At 28.7% G+C, this 26,404-nt stretch overlaps 2 protein-coding genes and 1 pseudogene across 3 annotated transcripts; all 3 read right to left on the reverse strand.

Annotated features, from left to right (window-relative positions):
* Nucleotides 1-631: 631 nt before the first annotated feature.
* On the reverse strand, nucleotides 632-1,185 carry LOC141536968 (uncharacterized). The gene is made up of 2 exons (XM_074257794.1): nucleotides 1,099-1,185; nucleotides 632-1,010 (listed from the first exon to the last, which is right to left on the reverse strand). Exon 2 carries the CDS (start codon nucleotides 999-1,001, stop codon nucleotides 663-665), a length of 339 nt encoding a protein of 112 aa, XP_074113895.1. The 5' UTR covers nucleotides 1,002-1,010; nucleotides 1,099-1,185; the 3' UTR covers nucleotides 632-662.
* A 5,659-nt stretch (nucleotides 1,186-6,844) lies between these two features.
* LOC141536887 (uncharacterized) lies at nucleotides 6,845-8,250 on the reverse strand. 2 transcript variants are annotated; one of them, XM_074257669.1, is made up of 3 exons: nucleotides 8,036-8,250; nucleotides 7,275-7,859; nucleotides 6,845-7,087 (listed from the first exon to the last, which is right to left on the reverse strand). In XM_074257669.1, exons 1-3 carry the CDS (start codon nucleotides 8,217-8,219, stop codon nucleotides 7,029-7,031), a joined length of 828 nt encoding a protein of 275 aa, XP_074113770.1. In that variant the 5' UTR covers nucleotides 8,220-8,250; the 3' UTR covers nucleotides 6,845-7,028. The 2 variants fall into 2 exon arrangements, with proteins under 2 accessions (XP_074113770.1, XP_074113769.1); XM_074257668.1 differs by having other exon boundaries at nucleotides 7,275-7,871.
* A 14,647-nt stretch (nucleotides 8,251-22,897) lies between these two features.
* On the reverse strand, nucleotides 22,898-25,863 carry LOC141537014 (methionine aminopeptidase 2-like; annotated as a pseudogene).
* Between the last annotated feature and the right edge of the window lie 541 nt (nucleotides 25,864-26,404).

Raw genomic sequence — 26,404 nt, forward strand, 5'->3', positions numbered from 1 at the left:
ATAGAATTAATTATTGTTAGTTATTAAATTCAAATAATTTTCCAACACTACTACTGATATTAATACTTATCAACAGATGGCGTAATGGTTTTTGATTTTTTAATTATGATAATCAATAATCAGTTTTTGTTTTCTAAAATTTTATAATTAATATTTGTTTAAATTAAAAGTCATGCATTATTTTATATAACCATTTAAAAATAAAAACTGAGTATTGATTTTCAAAATATATCGCTAGAAGATTTTTGGATTTGACGATACAGAGCACATCAACCCCATATTAGTTTATCAAATAATACATAACTTTTAATTTAAATAAATATTAATAATATTAATAACAAAATATTATAAACTAATAATAATTATTTATCTTTTATTTAAATTAAAAGTCATGTATTATTCTATATATGTATATATAACTAGAAAATTTGTTTAATATTTATGAATTGACAGCTTTCACGCTCTAAGAATAAACTGATAGTAGATGGCTCTAGTACAAGAAGCGCGAAATTCAAACTATCATTATGATAAGTAACTTAAAAAATTATGATTAAGTATAACTTATTGAATTTGAATTATAAATATTAATCTTAAATTAAAAATGTGAGGAATTATAAATAAAAACAATGACTTATTTATATTGAAATCCAATATTTTATTGATTAAATAATTCCACTGGTCATTTTTACATCAAGACTAGAATTAATAAATTCAAATTTATTATATTTTCCACCATGATAACGCAGAAACAGATAGTTTGAATCTATTAATTCATTCAAACTCTTCATGAAGTTATCATCTTTTAGATGTTGAGTAGTTCTTGATGGTAGATAAATGTTAAATTCATCGTTTATATTAGCAACAATCCTAGTTCCATACTCAGTTGTAATAGGTTTGATATCGTTAATCTTATATTCTCGATTAAACTCCAACTCGTTCATTTTCTTAACAGGAAGAATCCCAGTAAGACAATTAACCTCATTTATCTTGGTTACATCCATGATTGATTGCTGTAAAAATTTTTAATTAATTGTAATGGTTGATTAAATGATTCTTCATTTAATTCATATTTTGATTAGACAGTAAATGAATACTTACGATTAGTAATACTGATAGGTAGAAGATGTATATCACCAAGAACTTGTACTTCAACTTGTAGTCACCACCAGCTCGTACTTTACTGGAGACGTGTATTTCGTTTTTGTGAAGTACGGCTTGAGCGCGCTGCTTTTATAGCCAGAGGATACTACGCAGTTACCCCCCACTCCTTTACCTCAAAAACGGTTTGATGACGTCATCTGCTACGCAGTTAGAAATAGAACAAAGAAAACTGTGCAGTTATGCAACCTTGAACAGGCTCAGACCTGTATGATGACGTCATCTACTACGCAGTTAGGAATAAAGCAAAGAGAACTACGCTGTTACCGTGACCTTGAACAGGTTCAGACCTGTTTAGAAGTAGACAGAAATCTCGACAGATGGCGTATCTTCTCGCATGTACTCCTCATACGTACAGTTTGAATATATTAATCTTTTCAGAATATAAACAATGAAATGCACCTGTGATCTAAGCAACTATTATTGATGCTGAGATCACAGGTGCATCTTTTTAACAAAAATGCAGGAAATCAGAATCAAAATTTGAAATGGCGGAAATCAGACTCAAAATGGCGGAGTCAGATAGCAACCACCAGATGGTAAAATTCAGATAGCAGATTTCAGAGAGCAGACTCAAAATGGCGGATTTCAGACTCAGATAGCAGCCACCAGATGGCGGAAATCAGATAGCAGACTCAAAAATTCTAGAACAGAATGAGTCATCTACTGCGCAGTTATATGACCTTGAACAGGTTCAAGCCTGTCTGATGACGTCATCTACTACGCAGTTAGAAAATTCTAGAACAGAATGAGTCATCTACTGCGCGGTTAGAAGTAATGCACGCTGTCACCAGATGGCGTTGCGTGAAATCCTTCTCGCAAGTAGTTGACATAACTTCATTTTAAATATATAGAACATGGATATACCATACTACAAATGCGTAATCCTGAACTATTGATCTGTTATGGCTGAGCCGAAGGCAGGTTAATAGTTGAGGATGCTTTTTAACCTCAAAATGTTGAACTCAAATTCAAAATGGCGGATAGCAGCCACCAAATGGCGGATAGTAAGATTTAAAAAATGGCGGATAGTAAGATGGCGGCAGAATTCCCCACCAGCGCTACCTATAACCTCGATAAAAACCTCACCCATAACCTCAAAATGACATACATATCTACCGCCGGCAACGCCTACTGTCGGTAAAAACAGGTCGCCAATATCCACAGATGATACTTGTCACGAACCTACAATCGGTAATGTAGATCCCACTTTACTGTGTGTACGAACCCACAAATCTGTTTTACCGACTGGCTATGCACCCCCTGTTTAACTACTAAATTTTCAACAAATTTTCTTTCAATTTTTTTAAGATTATGACAGTTTCTTGGTATTTTTTTGTATTTCACTTCTTTTTGTAGAGAATGACAATTATTATATCGAGTCTTATTTTTTTTTGTAAAGTGCAAACGTTATTGGGATGAGTTTTATGAACGTGGACTTGGCGCAATTTTTTTACAGTGAAACTGTTTTTGTTCGGATTTATTAATAACAACTATCATTTTAGTAATAATAATGATAATGATAAACATTATTATTGCTTTCATTTTTAACATCAATTTATTATTACCGATATTAATACTTTCAGTATTATAATTACTATTATTGTTATTTTTATTATGGTTACCAATATTATTTATTGTTATTATGATATTGTTGTTAGTAAATGACGCAATATATCAAACGCATAGTCATGTTTCGTATTATCAAGAGATTAAGATTATTTGAAACCCGCTCAATTGGATGACAGTGTCACCTACAGGCAATAACCATAAGATCACAGAATGTTAATTCTGTAATCACACAATTCTTAATGAGAATTCCCCAGACACTGAACATCTGGTTTATCCGAAGAAAGTATAACTCATACAATGTTTGTGTGTTTAAACTGGTTAACAAATAAAATTTAATTAAAAAAATATGTTTTAAACATAAACATGGGAGGTTGTATGATAATTTGTTCTATAAAATTTTTTGTTTCATAAGATACTTTTACATTTTTAATTTCAAACGTAAACTTTTCCCGCGCAATATTAAAAATTCATAAATAAATGAATTTTTTCAGGCAAAGCTATAATCATATGAAAAGTCGTTCGTTCTTTGATTTTACAGCTCAAATTCTGATAAAAAAAATTAAAGTTTTCTTTTCTCATATTAGCTAGTGGTATTAAAAAATTTTAACTGACTAATCCGCGTAAACGCCTCCGGTTTAAATCGATAACTTAAATTATCGACGGAAATTATACATTTCTTATATATACAAAGAGAATTTTGACATTTTCTTAATAAGAAAAAATTTTAATTTAGATTTAATACTGCAATACACATTAATTCAATGAAAATAACAAACAATTATTTTAGTAATAATAATGATAATGATAAATATTATTATTGCTGTCATTTTTAACATCAATTTATTATTACTGATATTATTACTTTTAGTATTATAATTAATATTATTGTTATCAAAAATATGAAACATTAGAAATTAGATTTCTTGTTAAAAAGTGTTCCTATGCAGAGATATCTAAATAAAAAATTATAATAGGGACAAAATATAAGCAGTTATATTCAACGCTGTCTGAACCGAAATAATTCTGATTCATAGAACTAAACAATTTTTTCATATTTTTTCAATTAATTAATATTAGGAAAATAAGGTATGAACTACTGTTATAATAGAAATTTTAGAAAAAGCAAGAATTTATTTTGAAAGAATTTATTTTGATATATTTTGTCATTTAAAAAGTTTATTGTCCAAATGTAATACTGTTCTACTCGAATTGAAAAGTCAATAAATAACAAAATAAGTACAGCAACGACACTTTATTCTATTAACATTTGTGAGAGTCTCTCTAAGATTTTACTTCACTTTTCTACGTTACTAACCTAAATCTTGAAATGGCTGTATTTTTCATAGCAAATTATCCTCTTGAAGCTACAGTTGATGTAAAAATATTTCCAGCGCAGTCCCTGACGGGTGTAAGTGCAAGCTGCGAAATATCTTTTTTTAGCTTTAGTCTCCCGTCTAGTAAAGGATTATTATGCATTCTCAAAATATTTAGTGAAACTGTTGTTACTGAATAACTAAATGCATCAAACGCATAATTATATTAGGTATCATCTAAAAATTATGATTATTTGAAACCCGCTCAATTGAATAATAGTGCCACCTACAGGCAATGACCAAGAGATCATAAAATATGTACACCGTCCAATGAAAATTTTCTAGACCTTGAACAGCTACTAATCCGAAGAAAGTAGAACTCAAACAATGCTTAGATTGTTCTGTGTTTAGTTTAGGTAATAAATAAAATTCAATAAGAAAAAAATGTTTGAGAATATAGACATATAAGAATATTTAGTAGTTTATACGAAAAATTTTGTATTCATACAAAAATTTTAACATTATTAATTTAAGGTTTGTACTTTTCCCGCGCAAAATTAAAAAGTCACAAATAAATGGATTATTGCAGGCAAAGATATTATTATATAAAAGGTCGTATGTTCGTTAATTAAAGAGCTCAAATCCTGATCAAAAAATTAGTTTTTTTATTTTATAGTACTAGTAGCATTAAAAAACTTAATATGACTAAGAATCGTTTAATCTTCAGTTTTAATCAATAAACCAGATGATCAATGGGAATTTTAAATTTTTATATACATAAAGAAATTTTTAACGCTTTTTTTTTAATCAAAAAATTGTTAATTTAGATTAAATACGTCAATGCACAATAATTAAATAATAACAATAATTATTATAGTAATATTTATTTATGAATATTACATGTTAAGTTAAATACTGCATACAAATACATCAAATTCAAAATTATACTTCTTATTAGAATAATAGCCATTAGGATATAATAATAATACTAATAGCCATTAGGATATAATAATAATAATAACATTTACTTCTGTTAAAAATATTCTATAGAGATGCATAAAGCACCTGTGCATAGACACTAGGGTGATTCAAAAAAAAAGAATATTTTTTTTTTCGTTTGGTACTCTGAAAAATAGGTTCCTAGACACCTCTAAGAAAGCCTCTCCAAGCATGAGTTCTTAATTGTAACGGGAAGGTCCTCCTTCTTACAGTTTTCTATTTTTTCTTATTATCAGATAGAAAAATTTATATCTCGCTTCCAACTACTTGAAAAAATATCTTGTTCCTTAGATTTTGTAGGAAATTGAATGCTCTACAAAAAAGGTCTCTTACGATTTTTTCGTAAACCCAACCGTTTAAAAGATATTAACGGTTAAAGTTTGATTATTTTTGGGAAAATTTTTTATTTCTTATGAATTTTATAACTCAATGAAAAAAATCATTATGAATGATGAAACTCATAGTTTTGTAGGAAATTTACTGCTCTATAAAAATGGTCTCTTATGATTTTTCGATCAAGTTGAGCGTTTACGAGATATTCATCGTCAAACATCAATGCATATCAATTTTTCTAGTTTTTGATCAATAATTCGAAAAATTTCAATTTATTCTGTGAGTTTCAAGGAAATTTAGACAAATTTGAGTTTCTATGAATAGAAATATGTTATGAACTATTTTTTTAATTAGTTTTTTAGTCTTGGACATGTTTGATTACATTAAAACAAAAAATTAGTGCATTTTTTTAAATATATAATTCAATTTAGTGTGTTTCACATGTGTTTCACTTTTTTATCGAAGAATTTATTTATTTAATTATCAACTGCCATATAATTTTCAATATTTTCAACATAACGGTACACTTTTACTGTAAATAATTTCCTCTATTGCAGTTTGGGTAGTTTTTTCGATGTTCTTTGATAATTTGCAATAAGTATTGGAATTGCTCTTCATTTTTGTCAAGCATTGATTATACTCACTAACTAATGCAACAGCTCGTTCTGCTGAATCATTAACAACTTTCAATTGGTTAAAGTATTCTTTATTTTCAATGTAACTGTCATTAGTAGGCCACGATTCAATATCTTTATCAAGGAAGTCATATGGTAAATCAAAGATTTTAAAGAGATTTAAAGACTTTTAGAAACAAAGTCACTCAGACTTTTTGCGTTAATGAATTCAAATCGTTTTTATCAATTATAAATTTTTAGCTTTAGAATCTGTACCGTTACGAGTATTAACAGCTCCAACAATATTTTTTTACTTCCAATGAAACGGTATCGTCAAATAATGATAAAATGGCAAGTTCATCACTTAAATACCATAAATGCAAAATCATTTTTTCACAAGTTGCTGAAGAAATCAATGAATTGATATTTTTGTACTCGAATAAATTTTTCAAAAACTGCAAGTCATGATTAGCAGCAGTTGTTGCAGAAGTTGATGAAAACCAAGCTTTTAAATACAGTGTAACTATAAATATACAAATTTGCCGAAGACCGTCCAATTCTTTATTAGAAAGTTTAAATTCATTTCTGAATAGAAACATTTTTAAACTGTAAATTGCCTTTGCCATCCACCTAGCATGATGAATTGCACCAGGACGTTTGAAAAAATTTCTTCTTGAGGCATTTCTCCAAGGAAAATCAACGACAATTCCAACAATTCTTTATAGTCATCTCGGGGTTGTAGTAACTATCAAAAACAATTAAAAATTTGTCAGAAACAAGAAAATTTTTTTCTTAAAATCGCAGTTAAATCATACCTGTAAGGATTGTGCAATTAAACTAGATATTTCATTTTTTTATCCAAAATGATATCAGCAACAACAGTATCTTCAATTCCAGATTTATAATTAGTTTTATTTATTTCATCCCATGATTTTTTAAATCTTCCGAACATTGGTACGTTTGGCCCAGATGACACAGGCCAATATACTTCAAATGCACTTCTCAATATGATCTCAAAAATGTGGTGACGATATGGTAACTAGATTAACTCTCTTCCCAAAGTCTTTTCAATTGCCTTACATGTACCGTTATGAATTCCTGTATAAAGAAAATAGATAACTATCGTTAAATTTAATATTTTCAACAAATTGTAGATTATATTTAAAATCCAAATGAGTAAATAATTCTCAATAATTTCAAAAGTGAAATTCAGTAAGCAATAAAAATTAAACTAGAACGTTAATAATTAAATATTTTTTAGATTAAATTATCATTGATAAGTTACCTGTATTAACTGCCGTCGTGTCAAAACACATCGCCTTAACATAATTAGTAATACCCCATTCACTCAATGTCGATAAAATGGCTGATGTTTGATTGTCTGCCGTCCCAGAATTCATTTTTGGAACCCCAAGTAATTGTTCGGTACCAAATGCAGTTAAAATAACTGGTAGCCGTTCCACAGATTTTGATCCAACAAGGTCATTCAGCATTTTTCCGTCCCAATGCACAACGTATTTATCGTGTGTCTTAAAGTTGTCATTAAGTCCTTTAGCAATGTCTTCTCTTTGAAGCATACGAGCTCGTTGAATTGAACTATAACTGAGCGTTGTATCTTCAATTTTAATACCTACTGCTAGTAAAACCGGAGCAATAATAAACATCGCATTTCTACTGCTGACATTAGCTCGGTCGAGTCCAAAAATGACTTCAGGAGTTAAGACATCAAGTTTTGCTCGTTTTGTCGGAATTGGAGGTTCATACTCTGAATCAGATCCAAAATTTGTAACTCCACTTAATGTATACGTAGAGAACGACTCTGATTTTTCACTTGGAACAATCGCATGACTGGTAGACGGTTGATCTAAGTCTGGAATAAGATCTGTTTTATAAATTAAACGAAGAAAATGTATAGAATTTATTCATTTTGATGACAAATAATTAAGAAAGGACTCCAAAAATTGTCTAGTCAAATGTCATCTAGTCATCTATGAAAAGTTACACTACTACCTGACTTTATAATAATTAAATATCTCAGATACTTACTACTCTCATCTATTCCCATCATAGTCGTGGTTAAGTTTGATACAGGTACATTATTAGAAAGAATCTCTTTATGGGTACCGAATTTTTGATCCAAATACAACTTTCTAATATTATCATCAAGCACTTTTAAGGATTTTTCGCTCACAATGTCGAATAATTGTTCAAGATCAGTCTGAAATTTCATTTCCTTTTGGTTTTGCGCTGAATTCTTTTTATCGAAATATTTTTGTAATTTTAACCATTGACTGTGATAGCGAAGAAATTTTTGACTGCATTAGGAGCTCCACTAGTTGGAATCTAATTTTTTCTCCACAGTTCAATAACTTGGTCAACTGAATTTTTAGCACTTTGTTTGATTGAATACTTTAAAATTTTAAGTTGGTAGAAAAACACACGCATAACCTCTTTCACTTTTGGTAACTTACGTTCCGAAATTCTTTGTAGAGGTATTCCGATAAAACGTATTTCTTTATTCATTGTAGGTTAATTGATGATAAATAAATTTATGTGATGATTATAAGACTTATTTAAAATGAATTATTTTATTACGTATTCAAGATGATCAGTTTTAGGAACACTGAAAATACGGTATTAAATGGGTAGATACTGAAGATAGTTGAGAGTAAAAACATAGATGGCGTTAGTTTCAGAAGACAAACAGAAGAAGAAATGGAATTCAAAACAAAAATCCCCTCGAACGAAAATTTTATGTATATTTTGTGAAAAACAAATTAAAAATACGCACTGAACAAATTTCATAATAATAAATGACAACGCGATTAAGATTTTAAATTATTAAAGATAAAATTTAAAAAAATATTATTAGAATAAAAACTTTTAAATGAATTTTTGAACAGAAAACATCTATAGGAGTTGCTTTTATAATAAAAACTCAAATTTGTCTAAATTTCCTTGAAACTCACAGAATAAATTGAAATTTTTCGAATTATTGATCAAAAACTAGAAAAATTGATATGCATTGATGTTTGACGATGAATATCTCGTAAACGCTCAACTTGATCGAAAAATCATAAGAGACCATTTTTATAGAGCAGTAAATTTCCTACAAAACTATGAGTTTCATCATTCATAATGATTTTTTTCATTGAGTTATAAAATTCATAAGAAATAAAAAATTTTCCCAAAAATAATCAAACTTTAACCGTTAATATCTTTTAAACGGTTGGGTTTACGAAAAAATCGTAAGAGACCTTTTTGTAGAGCATTTAATTTCCTACAAAATCTAAGGAACAAGATATTTTTTCAAGTAGTTGGAAGCGAGATATAAATTTTTCTATCTGATAATAAGAAAAAATAGAAAACTGTAAGAAGGAGGACCTTCCCGTTACAATTAAGAACTCATGCTTGGAGAGGCTTTCTTGGAGGTGTCTAGGAACCTATTTTTCAGAGTACCAAACGAAAAAAAAATATTCTTTTTTTTTGAATCACCCTAATAGACACCAGAAGGAATATAATACATTTATAAAAATTTATACAAAATATTAGAGTAACTTAGTCAGTAGTATACAAAGTAACTTAAGAATAATTTTACTAATTTTTCACAAAATATCGATTAGTATTAATTAAAGTTTAATTGAACTAATCCATCTCGCAATACGTTTTCTTAATCTTTTATTATAATTTAATTCTTTCAAATTATTTGGAAGTCGATTGAAGTATTTTATTGCTATGTAATTTGCATTTTTGGTACTTATTGTTCTATTAACTTTTGGAAGAGTTATCTGTTTAGACCTGGTATTAGTTATTCTCTCAAAATATAATTTCTGACAATCATAAAAGTAATTATTTAAAGCTTGGATAATAAAAGATTGTTTAATCTTCAGTGGTCTTAACAAATCATCCGTAATTTTCATTTTGTTTAACAATTTATTTTGCAGATTTACAATCGGTATTAAAGCGTTCTCATAGGCACCACCCCATGCAATAATTCCATAGTTTATAACACTTTCAAAAAGACCATGATAAATAATTTTCAGTATTAATGGGTTTAACCAATTACTTAATTTATAAAAGAGGAAGGTAAAGTACTTGACTTTTTTCATTAGTTCGGAAATATGTATGTTCCATTTCATATGGCAATCAAAAACTATCCCCAAATATTTACAACTTTCAACTCTTTTCAACTCTCTATCTTTAATGAACAAATGAAAATTACTAGGTACACTGTCCGTAGAACAACCAAAATTAATAAAAGTAGATTTATCAACATTCAGCGTTAGCTGATTGCCTTTTAACCAATGGTCTAGCTTATTTAACCAGTCAGTTAAACGGTCAGCAACGACCAACCAATTACATCCACTACATAGAACTACTGTATCATCAGCATATGATACAAGCGCTTGAGGAGGTAGAATACTAAATATATCATTTATGTACATTATAAAGAGAAGAGGCTCTAAGATAGTCCCTTGAGGAACACCAATTTTTACTAATCTATAATCACTAGAACAATTATTTAATTTCACACATTGTTCTCTACCTGTTAGATAATCTACAATCAATTTATGAGGTAGACCTCTGATTCCTTTGCGCCACAATTTATCTAACAAAATTTTATGATTTACTGTATCAAAAGCTTTGGCTAGATCCAAGAAAACCAGTACTGATGCACGATTCTTATCTAAATTATCGTATATAAAACTAGAAGCAAAAGCTAGAGCATCATCAGTGCCTCTGTTCTTCATGAATTCAAACTGTTTATCTGAGATCAAGTTATTACTTATAGAAAATTCGTACAATCTTACATAAATTACTTTTTCAAATATTTTAGCTAAATTAGATATCAGTGATATTGGCCTGTAATTAGTTGCCAGGTGTTTATTGCCAATTTGAAAATTGGTATTATATCAGCTTTTTTCAGCTCGTTAGGCCAGATTGCATTACTAATACATAAATTAAAAATATATTCTAAAGGTAAACTAATATCTTTGGCAATGCACTTTAATACTTTACTATGAATATTATCTACTCCACCTGATTTCTCTTTCATTTCATTAATAATTTTTTCAATTTCAGTCTGATTTTTGGCGATAAGAAAATACTATTACAGTTGGGTTCTACAGTTCTTTCAATATTTACTTCTTCTAGATAACCAAGATTGTTTGCAAGTTTATTTCTAACATTACTAAAAAAATCGATAAAATTATTTGCAATATCCTTCTTATCAGCAACAATTTTATCATTATTATTAATTAAGAAATCAATATCCTTATTTACAGAGTTTTTCCCTAGCATACTGTTCACATAATTCCATAATTTTTTACTATCATTATGATAGTCTTTTACTTTTCTCGCTTCAAAATTACATTTAGCTAATTTAATTGCTTTATTGAGAATTTTACAATAGGATTTATACTGAATTTCACGTTCCACATTATTTTTATTTAATCTCCACATATAGTAAAGATTCTCCTTAGTCTTACATGAGATCATGAGACCATTAGTGATCCATTGATTTCGCGGTTTATTTTTATTGTGGACATTTCTAGGCTTGCTTTTGGCATTATTAACTAGTGATTTAATACTATCATTAAGTGTAATGAAGAAATTATCAGGGTCCTGAATTTCCACTAGTTTTGACCAGTTATAAACACTACTCAAATTAATAAGCCGATTGTAATTAGTTGTGGTATTGCCATCATTGGTGTTGTTATTATTATTATTATTACTGTTATTAATTTTATGATGTTTAAAACTTAATAATAATAATAATAATAAATATTAATATTACTATTATTTGTAACATCAATTTATTATTACCGATATAATTACTTTTAATATATTGTAACTATTATTATTTTTAGCTTTGTCGATATTATAATTTTAGTATTATAACTATTATTACTTTTGGTTTTGTCGATATTACCATTATTATAAATATTACTATTATTATTTTTATTTGTTATTATGATATGATTACAATTGAGGAGCTGATTTTCAAAAGGGAATCTTTTCATATTTTAAAAAAAGCAGTTTTTTTAATTCTTAAATATTTATTACTTCAAGAATTATGAAGATTCCTAAATCAAAATCAAATTGTAGCTTCATAACCGATAGCACTTTATAGCAAAATTAAAAAGTTCAATAAAAATATTTAGAATTGGAGATAATCAGTTCTGTGTGTCTCGATTAATCAAAAATGAAAAGATACCATTTTAAAAATCAGCTCCTAAATTATCATTTATTATTATTATGATATTGTTGCTAGTAAATAAGATAATGCATCAAATGCATAATTACAATACGAATTATCTAAAAATTATGATTATTTGAAACCCGCTGAATCGAATAACAATGCCACCTACAGGAAATGACCAAAAGATCATAGAATGTACACACTGCTTAATGAGAATTCTCGAGACCCTGAACAGCTGGTATATCTGAAGAAAGTAAAACTCAAACAATGTTTAGCGTATTATCTATTTGGTCTGGTTAATAAATTAAATTAAATTAGAACAATGTGTTTAACAATATACGCATAGAAGGTTGTTGGATAGTTTAGTTAGTAGTTTACTCTGTAAATTTTTTTGTATTCATAAGAAATTTTTTACATTCTTAATTTAAAGTTTGTACTTTTCCCACGGATATGAAATGTTCATAAAATTATTATAAAAATAAATTAAGCTTTTATTTTCCGTAAAGAAACTAGTAGCATCGATAAAATTTCATGAAAATTAGTCGCGTATATCTTTTGGATGAGATTGGTAGACTTGAATTATCAATCATAATATTTATATTTTATAAAATCGTAGGAAAATCTTTTTATATTTTTTGTAATTTAGGAAATTGTGAATTTGGATTTAATACTACAATCCTTAATAATTTAATAAAATAATCGTATTGTTCAATATTATGAATGCAATTATTTTTAACATCAATCTATTGTTATCATTATAATGACTATCAGTATTATCTTCATTTTTATTGTTATTATTAGCATGATTATTTTTATTACATATTATTATTATCATAATTATGTTGTTAGTAAATAATACGATTCATCAAACTCATAATGAATATAAGCATTATGTACAGAATATTGTCGTTTTGAATGTCCGCGCAGTTTGGTCGCAGTATAGCAGTGCCACCTATGTCTGTAGAACACTCGAACAGAATTACTAAGGCAATGATCAGCTGACTATTCCATAGAAACCAAATCCAAACAATGTGAGCTCTTGTAGATATTGACTCTAGTTAATAAATAGAACTTAATTTAAAAAAATTCATATGTAAAGTTGATAGATAGTAAATTCTAGAGATTTTATTTTTAAAAAAAAATTTCAACATTTTATGTGATTGAAAAAATTTTCAATTCAAATTATGTACTTTTGCCGCGGAAAATTAGTGCTCATACGGCACATTAATAAGTCTACCCACGGAGCTTAGATAGAAGGAGAACGATCGGCATAGGCCGTTGTATGCTATGAATTGTCCGCTGAAAAAGTGGCATAATTTCAGTGTCTATTTTTACCACCAGGACGGCAGTAATATCGTTGCGATCCCCCTGACGTCACAAAATATTTTTATATAGCTGTATGAAAATATACACATCAAGTAAATTTATTTATTGAAAAATTGAGTATTATTAAAATTACTGAAAAAAGAGTGATTAAAAATGGTTAAAGTTTGTGCGGTAAATAATTGTGTGAGTGGTAGGAAAGCGGAGAGAAATAAAAGAAAACAATTAAAGAAACGTCAAACGGCATTATTCAAAGTTCCAAAAGTATGTGACATAACCTTATTAGATAATATATATATGTAAATATAAGAAGTCAATCAAGTAATAATATCTCTTATTATTTAATAATTTAGTGTCCTAGAAAATTCCAAGAATGGCAATCAGCATTGTCACAAACACTTACTGGAAATAGTTTTATTTGTGAACTCCATTTCAAAGATAAAGACGTTATTAAAGAAGACAAAATCAATTTGCCTGATGGGAGTGTTTATAGATCACCTAGGATCAAATGTGATTTAGCATTGGGTGCTGTCCCAAAATCAACAAATATTTTGGTGGGTGAAAGTAAAGAGGTAAGAATAGAGTCATTATAATAATAATAATACCAGTAAAAAATAATTATAGTTTAACGAGGAAATAAAAATAAAAAATTAACTTCAGATACATCAAAATGCTGAAAAAAATAAATTTGTACAAAATGAAAACAGTGAAGAGACGATTACTGATGAATCTTTGAATTGTGATCGTATGGGAAACGAATTTGTACCTGAACAACAAATTCTAATTGATACTTCTGATGTTCACAATAATGTAGATGATATAGTTGAAGATCAAACCTCCACAAATGGTTTTAATATTGATCCCGATGAAAACTCAAGCACGTTTTCTTTAAAGATAATTATAAATATGTTGAAAGATAAAGCCCTGCCATTTAATTGGAGTCGGTCCAGGACATTCGACGATGATACAAATATAATTCTGTTTCATATCGATAGTGTTTTAATGAAAGTGAAATTGAAAATTGTGATTAGTACCGATTTTACTATCATGGTAAGAAAAATTACATTTAGTTATAGCAAGATTTTAGATATTGTATGTCCTACTAATGAACGCATTTCTTTACAGATCACTGTTGTAGAAACAGGAATTTCTGTATCTATGAACATCCAATATCATCTGTGACTGATTTTTGGAGTTTATTAAGGACAATTGGGAAATCACAATTTTGCAGTGGCTCTGGATTTCTTCAAAAAAGTATTTAAGTTCATTTCATTTGTTCACAGTTATAAACGAAATAAATTTGCACGTTAATTTTATTTGTATATAAATGTACGTAATTGACATAATTACCATTATTATAATATTTATCTTTTTGGAAAATAGATGTTCGGATAAATGCTACGGAATTTTAGATCCACATGAAGAATATAAACGTTATAAAATAGAAAGGAGATGTTTAAATTGCCGAAATTTGCGTAAAAAATTATTAAATTCTAAAAGGAAAAATAATTGTGACAAAAATAAACGCTACATGACAATGAAACGTAAACTACAATCGAAATCAAAACGACTTCATCGCTTGCAAAGGAAGGTAATAAAATCAAATAATGACTCTGAACTAATACCTAAAAATATTTCGGTGAATGTTTTTCGCTTCTTTTCTTAACTTTATTTGTTGTTGCACAAATTTTAATTTAAATTATACTCATTACTGTAAATGTGTAAAAATGTTAGTTTCTTAGTATTATAATATTTTTAAAACAATTTTATAATTGTATTACTACACAGAATGTTGAATTAAGAAATGAGATAGAAGGGTTACGAGGCCAGTGCGCTATGGTCAAAGAACAAATATTAGAAGAAGAAATATCTCATTTACCGGAAGCTCAAAAAGAAGCTGTTCGTGCTTGCTTTCAAGCAGCCAAAGTTAAAACAAAAAACAGCGACGTTACACTATTGAATGGGTGTATGAGTGTTTGATGGTACGAATAAAAGGCCCTGCTGTATATGAAAAACTTCGTACTCGCCAAATCTTACCTTTGCCGTGTAAAGATACACTAAATAAGTATATAAGCAAGTTAGATAGTGCTTTTGGTTTCCCTAAGGCAATATTTGATACCTTACGATTAAAAGCTTCCCGTATGCCTGAATGTAACAGAAGGGGTATACATCATTTCATTCATATAACTACAAACTTTTCTTTTACTAACGCTTTTTTATAGTAGGTATTAACAAACGAAAGCTTAATATTCCGTATAAGTATATACTTCTGAAGGGAAATATTTTAGAATATATTTCAGAAAGAACAATTTTAATTTGAAGAATATTTATCTGCAAGTACTAAAATATGGAAAATTAACAATATTTTATATTTTTAATTTTTGCATCTTTCCCATTATTATCCTAGATTGTAATATAAATATCATTGATAACCATACAGCTACTGTTCTGAACGCAATTGAATTAACATGGGCGTAGTTTTTCGCTTTCTTCGTGGGTTTCGGATCGTAATTATATCTGTAAATATATATTTTATACATTTCTTTTAGGTACTCTGTTATTAGATGAAATTGCATTAAGTGAGGCGGTTAAATTGAACACTAAAAGTATGGAGTTTAATGGGTTCGTCAATCTTGGTGAATACACTCCAGATAGTTTAATTAATGAAAGAGCGGATCATGCACTAGTATTCATGTTTCAACCGTTTCAAGGTCAGTGGGTGCAGGTGTTAGGATACTTTTTAAGCAAGACAGCAGTTACTAAGGAAGTTCTGCATAAATTGATTATTGATTGTGTCATTCAATTGGAGAACAGTGGGCTGAACGTTGATGTTATAACTTCAGACGGTGCTCAATGGAATCGTGGAGTTTGGAAAATTTTTGGGATCGAGGACCAAAAATTTAGTTGCACGCACCCGTATGATACTTCTAGACGATTGTGGTTCATGTCTGACTTCCCACACCTGCTTAAATGCTTTCGAACCAAAATTATGGAGGGGTCAAGTTTCTGGGTAAATTGTATTATACACATATATACTATCTTCTATTTTATATATAATTCCAGTTTAGCGATGTTTTCCGGAATAAACTTCAAATGCACCAAACAGATAAAAATTTATTGTTTTATCTGTATTTTATTTCAATTGCAGAAACTTGATAGTCTATACTTATCAGAATTTAAATAATTCGAGAGACGCAGGTAGATATATGTTGGCCCGATGTACCGATTCCATTTCTTGCTTAAAGTTAAAAAATCTCTTGACTGAATAAAATAATTTATACAGCAAAAAGATTTTGTAAAAAGAAGGAAATTTCTTCAGTTGAAAACTTCACTTGACAAAAGAAAATTATCTTCAGACAAATAAATTTTTGCTTAGAATTCGGAAGACTTCAGTCTTTCAAACATTTTCTTGACTGAAATAAATTTTTTTCCCGTGTACAGCTTTATTTCTTGTTAGGATTATTTTAATTCATTCAACTTTTATACAGCAGTGTAAATAAAAATTTTATTTTTTTTTTACTCAAGACGCCTGATGGAATGGTGAGGAAAAGCCACTGGGAAGCTTTACTGAAATACGAAAACCATTTGAAAGCTAATTTGAAGGTTGCTTATAAATTAACACCTGAGCATTTAAATCCAGAGGGTTATCAGAAAATGAACGTCCGCTTAGCTGAAGAGGTATTTAATATATTTCATAAAATGCTTTCAATTATTTCATACAGCTCGATTGCTTGAAACAGTACTTAGTTCATTGTTTATTTGTAACTTGAAAATTTTCTTTTTAATTTTATATTTAATTTTTTTAACTGTACATTTTACTTTTTTCAGCTTTTCTCAAAATCCGTAAGAGTTGCAATGCTAACGTTCAAGAATAATTGTTACGATTTGAATGATTGTGAGGCTACAGTAAAATTTATGGAAAGAGTTGATAATCTCATTAAAGCGATGAGTTCTCGAACCCCTGTTAACGCTTTACGTCCTGAAGAATGTCCTATGCAGAAGGTATCAAAATTATAATGAATAAAAATCGATTTTAAATTTTCAGTACAATCACAATCAAATACGAATTTGAAATAGGATCAGCATACCAGCGAACCTGAGATTTCTGCGAATCATCAAATTTTTTTCAGCTGAATCAATTAATCAATCAATGGATCAATCAATTAATCAATTAATCAATCAATCAATCGATCTATAAATTAATGGCTTTTTTCGTAATTAGATTCAAAGTAAGTAATAGAAACTGGAAGAACTTAAAGAAGGCGATGTTCATATAAATTTGCAACACTCTCTAAAAATGTTATTGTTGAATACTATTATATATTTATTGCGTAAGACAAAACAGAAACGTGCTACGCACGCAATAAATTAACCAAATGTAATCAGTCAGTTCCTCCGACGGATTACATTACTTTCATTATTATAACCGCATGCTTCTATTCAGTTTCATTGATTGTTAGTCGCAAAAATCTTTTTATCTTGCAATCATACCACAGTCTGTCTTTTTCAATACATTTCTTTCTTATTATTATCATACAAAGAATCGTAAGCCAAGATAAAGAAATTCTAGAACTAAGAAAATTTTATGGGTTTAAGTAAATTTTTTTCGCTTAACAATTTTTCTTCTGAGCTGTAACTAATGAATGTCTTCAAAAAAATGTTCTGGAGTCTAGTTTTTCTTCTTGTTTCGAGTAAACCTTTCTTGTGTGCCTTCTTATCCCATGTTTTTTTAACAGTTATTAGATAAACTATTTTCATATTATAGGTAATCACGGACTTTGATGTATATTTGAGGGATTGGGAAGCAAAAGCCTGTGAAGAAAAGCAGAAGTATAGAAAAAATAAGAAGCAATCGACTGATAACACTGAAATTCTGGAAGATTTTAATTTTGCAATTACCACAAGTACTTTAACAGGATTGAAGATAACATTGGGAGGAACGCTTGAACTGATAAATTTCTTACATGAGGAATGTCATTTTGATTATTTAATGACAGCTCGCTTAAATCAAGATAAGTTAGAAGTAAGTAAAATAAAAATATTCGCTACGTTTACTTCATTTAATTGCCATTTAGTGATCGGTCTGAATTTCCCGGTGTCTCCTTTGGGAAGTAGGTAAACTTGGTGCTCTGTCCAGGACTCAGGATAATTCTGTTATTCGATGAGGTATTTAAAGTAGCCGAGAATTTGCAATGTTATAGTTTCAGGTAGACGCTTCATTATGTCGTCACCGATTTGATTGAGATTAGGCCTGGTCCCTGATTTGCTCCGCAAAATAGCTGAGTTTCATTCTGTTTGAGAGATCGTGAAGTTTTCCGATGGGGGTTCTGCGGTGGTATCAGAGTCTTATCTAATGAATCGTTGTGCTATGGAGTCATAACATTTTATTTGGCTCTTTTGGCAATCAGCTTTTATAAAGTTTCGTTTTTTCAGGTCGACTGTGCGTTCTTGGTTTGGTCGAACATACGAGGACGTCAATCTTCGGTTCTTGAAGGCTTTAAATTTCCTTCAAATCATGATTAAGGGTGCATTTTCGTTGAGAGTGGTTGTGTATTCTTGCCAAGTTTTTTGCTTTACTAGTGGATTTGCTTCTTACTATGTAAGACATTTTACCTTTCTTCCAGGGCCTTGATGCATTTCACCATGGGACTGAAGTGCGAATTTTTCTGGTTCTGGGTCTAGATTTTGTGCTTGGTGTGGTTTATTTTTTGAGTGAAGAAATTATACTATTCTGATGTTACACAGATGCAAATGTGAACAGGCATGATCATAACTGATTTCAGGCCTGATCATGCATGAACAGGCATGATCAGGTCTGATCATTTTTTCCCGGGGTAGGTTGGATTACAATTTCAAAGGGACCAAGGCATCATCTATGTAGCTGAGTGACTCGTATCGTGGTACATTTTTTTGTGCTATTGTATGTTCTGCATCTTCCATTGGTTCAATGTTACTTGGTTCAGTATTAGGTTTTTTAACTTGTTTGGAGTTAATGCTTTTTGGCTGCCTGTGTCGTGTATTTTATTCCGTTTGTCATCGTTGTTGTTTGTTGTATTGCTGCTTTGATTATTTTTATCTACTTAGTTGGAGTTGTCGTTGGTCCACCCAGTGTGAAACTCCTTCAAACGATTCGAAGGTTCCAGAACCAATTTGGTACACTGATCTGGAGTATCTTTCTTTGATTATTTCTAGCATTTTTTCGCAGATTCCGATGTTGTTCAGTGTGTCAAGAAGTTTCTCTCAGCATTAACTATAATTAAGCATTAAGTTCATTTTGTAGAACATCAAAATTACATAAAAATTACGATTTTAAATAAATTATCGTTCATAGTAACGATTGTTAATTATTAATACGATCATTTGCGGATATTTATTAGGATTGACGATTTAAAACATTATTATCAGAAACTTACATTTTATATTATACTCAGTGTCAAAAATTTCATAACTTCTGAATATTTATTATTTAAAATATTTGAAATTTTTATTTACATCTTTTTCATTGTATTATTATTTACAGCAATTCTTTGGCATTGTCAGGAGCGCTTGCGGGTGTAACGAACATCCCGATCCAATCCTATTTGGTCAAGTTTTTAGGCTACTTTGCTCATATTCATTGGTTGGTTACTCCACTTAAAGGATCAAACGTTACTGCTGTAGAATTGTTACAATCTTTAATGGAAACTAAAGAGTCATTGCTAATAACCAAAGATAAGAAATTGAAGTGGTTGGAAAAAATTGATACAATTATTGAAGATGGATTTTGTGAAGAGGATAGTAATATAAATCTAAATGTAAGTGTTGCTGAACGACCTTTCGAAAATTTGGTGGATGAAAGCAGTGAAGAAGAACCTGATCATCCAGAGTTGAACGGTGATATTACAAATTCGAGTTCTAGTGGTGATCATTTACGAGAAGATTTCAATAATACGAACGTAAGCGTAGCTGAACAACCGTTCGAAACTTTATTGGATGAAAGCAGTGAAGAAGAACTTGATCACCGGGATCCACATTTACATCATGATTACGATGTCCCACACACAAGTACATATGTTATAGCATATATTGCTGGCTATGTCACCAGGAAAATGCAACGTTTCTCCCGGTGCTTTGATTGCTTAAGTAGTCTGGAGTCTGATGAATTTTCAGATCGTAATACAGTCATTGATGCGATGGGTGATTCTTGTAAACGTCCCAGTGAAAATTTATATAAATTAATTGAACGCCTAGAAAATATCGTATTACAAGTTGTTGGGACGAAAACTGTTAAAATGAATACGATGAGTCAAATCTTGGATAAAATAGCCGAAGAAAAATTACTTCCATATGTAGGCTGCGAAGAACATCGATTAAGCTTAATGAAGAAATTATTAAATTATTTTATTACTATAAGAGGACATTTTTAGCTAATTCAATAAATCGTAATTATACAAATAGAAAAAGTAAGAGCAAGAAGCTCAGAAAAATTTCGAAATTAATATAAAAACAATTTTCATTAGTTGCATTTGTCCGTCAAAATTATTATTTTTAAATATGTAAATAAATAAATTGTTATTTTTTTATAAGGTGATATTTTCATAAGAATTTACCCTTCCTGCAATTTCCTGCTTTATTCCCGTTCTATATAATTAGTAACACAATAATACAGTTTTCATTTTTTGAAAAATCTTATTCTAATATCGTCATTTTTATAGTACTAACGCAATTAAAATTAATTTTCAGTATATTTTTTAATATATAATCAAATTTTCATATTAAAATTTTCGTCACCGTATAATTTACTTCATCCAATTATTTTCTTAATTATGTATTGATCTATTTTTCGTGAAATTTTCAACTTTTTATTTGCATAAAATAAATAAAACCTTCGTTTGATAAATAATCAACCGCTAAATTTAAATTGGGGATCGCTGCGATTGCAGCGCACTCTGCAATAAAACTTTATTTTCTCAATATTCTGTAGACATTTTTATACATGACGATCGTTCTCCTTTTATCTAAGCTCCGTGAGTCTACCAGTTACTTCTCTACCCCTTTAACACGTCTACCATAACTAACTATACCACTAGACAGCTCTACCAATTGCAAGTATACCAGTTACTTCTCTACCAACATTTAAGTCAACCAATCAGAAAATCTACCCGTTAAAAACCTTACCGCAAAACAACTCTACCAGTTTGAAACTCTACCACGTGTCAAACTATACCACAACAATCTCTACCGTTAATATCTCTACCAAAATCAATATCAACCATATAAAAGCCTACCATTTTACATCTCTACCAGTTTAATATCTACCAGAAATAACTCAACCACATAACAACAATACCAAAATTAATTTATACCAAAAAATAACTCTACCGTAATACAGCTCTAACATTTTTTAAGTCTATTAAATTAAAACTCTACCATTTCAAACACTATCAATTTTTTGTAGTAAACGCGTGAAGAAAATATTGCTTAACGTTCGTTGGTACAGTAATGAATTACCAATCTTTAAAAATTATCTAGATATAATTTGAATTATGGCGGCAACTGATAAATATAATACAATTGAAATTTTCAATATTAATAAAAATCGGCTTGTTTACTTAAATAATAACAATGAACAGCTTGCAGTCACTATGCGATTTTATTTGCACATATGTTAAATATTTTTTTTTTTTTTAAACAGGTAGACGGCTGTATAGATACTCACTATTGTTTTTCATTTCTTAGAATAGAAAACAGCAACTTGTTTTAATTTAAAAATTTTTAACAATTAACATTTCAACAGAAAAATTATTATAGAACATGGACAAATCCATAATCTGATTTATCTTTCTGACTCTATAAAAATCCTATATGTATTTTTGACCATATGTTCTTTAAGGAATTTTCTACAGGATTGGATATTTCTATCACTTAAAAATGTTCTGAAAAATTTAGAGGACGCGTTTTCGCATTTCTAAATAATTTATTTCAACAGAGCTAAAATGCTAAAATACTCTTTTTTTTTTTTTTAAAGAAATATTTTAAATTACAAATTTTTAAACTAAATATTTTGTTTGAAAAGTTCAAAATTTATTTATTATTTTATTTAAAAAAACAATTCTTCTGCAAATAATTATGGCTTTGTATTATATATTTTAATCAATGACAAATAAGAAATTAACAATTTCATTGTAATTAAATAGAATCACGTTATTTTTAAGTTTTTAAATTTAAAAAGTTGATTAGTAATAATGAATAATAACAGGGAAAAAATATAAAAAGAAATAATATACTTAATGAAGTACTATTAATCTAATTTTTTATCATTATGTCAATAAACTATATATATTCTTATAAATAAAAAAATGATGTCAGTAAAAATATTATACATTTTTATTTTCTAAATATTTTCTAAATACAGATTATGATGGTTGTAGTATTTGACAATCCAAAAAATGTTTTATACGTTAACAATACTTGTTATAAAATAAAGATTAATCAGAATAGCATTATTACGCCTATTATTTTTCGTTATAGTGTACTTTAGAGTTTAAAAATTGATCCATACAAAATATAATATATTAGTAGTAATGATAATTTTGTGGTCATCACCACGTAAAATAATTTCTATACAAGTTGAACGTAATATCAGAGTATGTTCAAACTGAGCAGTGTAGCAGCCTTTTATATCAACCAACGGAGCAAAGATCTTTCAATGTTGTTTAATATTTAACATTAGTACTTCCAACACGATCTAGCCAACGTTTACAAAATGCTAAAGTATCTATAACAATAACAAATATCAATATTAAAAATGTTTTTAACGAAAAAGAGTAATGATTTTTTTTTCTTTTGAATACTTACTGAAATTTTTGTTAATAGTATTTGACAATGATTTACTACTCTGTAATCTTAATATGGTACAAAACCAACTTCAAAGCTCTTCATGTATTGAGAACAATCATCATCATCATCATCATCATGTACATTATGTTTCAATAGCATAAAATTCATTTTTTCCATACGTGTAGCTTCTCCACCACGTACAATAGGAACAATTTTACCATCATGAATACGATAAAGCGCAATAGAATGACCATTTAAATTTTTTATTAATTGAACTTGATAAATTTTACCATCAATTTCAACCTGATATGAAGCCATAACTTCTTGAATTGCAGCATCTACTTCACACAACTGTACATCAATGCTATCAGCTTTTATTCTAGTATTAGTTGCATCACGTACTGCTTCAATAAGTTTATCATATTTTAGATTTAGATTTAGATTTTGTTTATTTAATGCCAAGGCACAGGCCAAATGGCAATTTCAATTACATAGTAAATACAGTTTTTACAAGAAGCAATTTCTGTGAGTACATAAAATAATATAATATAGTAAATATTGCACTATAATTAATTCAATTTATTTATATATAAACAAAGTAAAAAAGGAAAATCATAATAAACTTGAAACTTAATGTATAAAAACAATAATTTTTAAATATAGAATTTTAATGTTATCAAATCAGATGAAAATTCCGCACAATAATTTGCGAATGGCAATTTCTTTATCCTTACTTTAATCCTTAATTTGCAATGAATTTATTTAAGTTTGTTATTTATTAGAATTTGTTTTAATTGTCAAGATTTAATAAATAATTAAATACTTCTTTTTGAAGACTTGTAAGCTACTCGAATTTACAATTTCGCGTGGCAGTTCTTCCCAAAGCTTTATTACAGTAACCAAAAAGATTTCTCCAAGTAGCTTGTAGTAAAAAGAGGTAGTTTGAAGGAGGTGTGCTTTTTTGCAGCCAATCGATTTGAACGTCGAACATCAGCTTCCTCAACGAATAAATTACGCAAGTACTCCGGTTTTCCATTCTCGAGCAATTTTATTTTAGATTAATTGATGAAGTAAAATCACATTCATTTACTCTACTATTAATGTAGGTACCAAAATCAATTTTAAATCCATCATATTCAAAAACGGTTTCATCACCAGCATATGGACTATTAATAGGGGTGCGACATACAGTACAGCCTTCATTATCAGCACCATTACCAACAGCTTCTTCTGGCCACGCAGCATTCTGATGCCAATTTTCTAAAATTTTAATTGACAAGTCAATGTTGTCAATTATAAGATCTGCAAAATATGCATAAGAATTTTATTAAATTCTCTCATTTTATACTAATATAATTTATAATTAAAATTATACTCTACCATTTTTAATTTTTTCATTTGATATAAAGTCCGTTACTTCGCTATTCAGCGTCGCTTTTAAAAAATCTTTAACTGTAAAGCTATAAAAAAAAAAAAAAAAAAAAAAAAAAAGCAGAGAGAGAGAAAAGTAAATAATTTGATAATGACTGGAATAAAAAGAGACAGGTATATTAAATTTTAAATCATTATAAACTAACGCTTCTTCAAACAGGTGTTATCTAAGACGCCATAGTTGTAAAAATTGCTGTTTTGGCTTCACAAAGTTACTAGCTCTGGTGATCCATTCCTCTTCCTGTGTTTTAATTCTTTCAACTACATTTCCTAAAATGAAATGAATTATTATTATTATTTTTATTTTTATCGTTATTATAGCTGTTTATAATTTGTGATAAACAAATATGTACTTGTGAATTATACTTACTCAATTTTATGTAAATTTTTGATTTTTATGTATTACTCAAAAAAATAAACTTTTTCAAGATAAAAATCATAAGCCATGCTAGTAAACAATTAATTCTACTTTTACCTTATAATGAGCCCACTAAATTTTTGAAAAGTTTCAGAGCCATTAAAAAATATTAAGCTTTTAAAATTAATTTTGCTAAACATTGACTTTTATGAGAAATGTCATTTTTATTCTATTGTACAAAAAGTGAAATTCAGTTTTCAATAAAAATAAAAATAATTTGAGTAAATAACATCTAATATTTTACGTGTAAAAAGTCAAAGGGACATAAGAGAAAGGGAGCATAGGAGAAAATCTAACTTTTTAGAAAAAATGTTGACAAATAGATTCTACACACAAGTTTGATCTAAAATTACCAGTCAAGCATGCAACTCAGAAATATTATAAACAGGAGCAAAACGAATACAATCGTTTAGTTTCGCGGTGACATAATTTCTAAATGAAAACCTTATGGAACGCGATATTTTTTACAATTAACACGGATATCATTTCAAGTTCACTCCGTAATTTTTTCGGACCTACCGACGTCTACTTAATAAGGACCATATGACACTTTTATTTACGGGTGTACTACCTTACTATAAATATGTTTTTATAAAATACGACTTACTCGGTAAAAAGATTACTCGACAGAAACACTGAAGAAAATTGTTGGGTTGCTCGAGGGAATTTAGAAGGCTCCATTGTCTAAATATATTCTGTAAATTTCAAAATTAATTTGAAAAAAAAGCTTACTATTTAATTTTTGTTAAATATTTGAGTTTTACTTATCTCAGTCTTGTATGGTATGTAAATTTCTGTAGATCTGAAGAAACGGTGAAACATGTCTTTAGTCGTTATTATGACCAATTCACAATAATTCAATTCACGATCAATTAAATAGCGTTCCCAATTTAGTTCATCGTGTATTAAAAGGGTCTCCATGTCATTAAAATTTTCTATAATCATCATTCTCTGGCTTCTCGCTTCGTTGATGTTAAATAACATCACCGCATCAGACAAATTATAAGATACATTTAAATAGCTGTAAAAAAATCATATTTATATGTTAAGCAATTACACTATTGAGGAATATTAATATTGTCATATACATAAATAATTTATCTCGAGTCATCTATTAAAAAAAAATAATTACTTGATTCAAGAGTTAAAAATTTTTGATTAGCTACATTTAATTTAAGAATTTTATGATAAATACAAACCATCTAACCTCTTTTAAGATTTT

Source organism: Cotesia typhae, unplaced genomic scaffold, assembly GCF_013202065.1.
Source record: "Cotesia typhae breed Kobodo isofemale line unplaced genomic scaffold, CoteBio_Ctyphae scaffold_45, whole genome shotgun sequence".
NCBI classification, from domain to species: domain Eukaryota; kingdom Metazoa; phylum Arthropoda; class Insecta; order Hymenoptera; family Braconidae; genus Cotesia; species Cotesia typhae.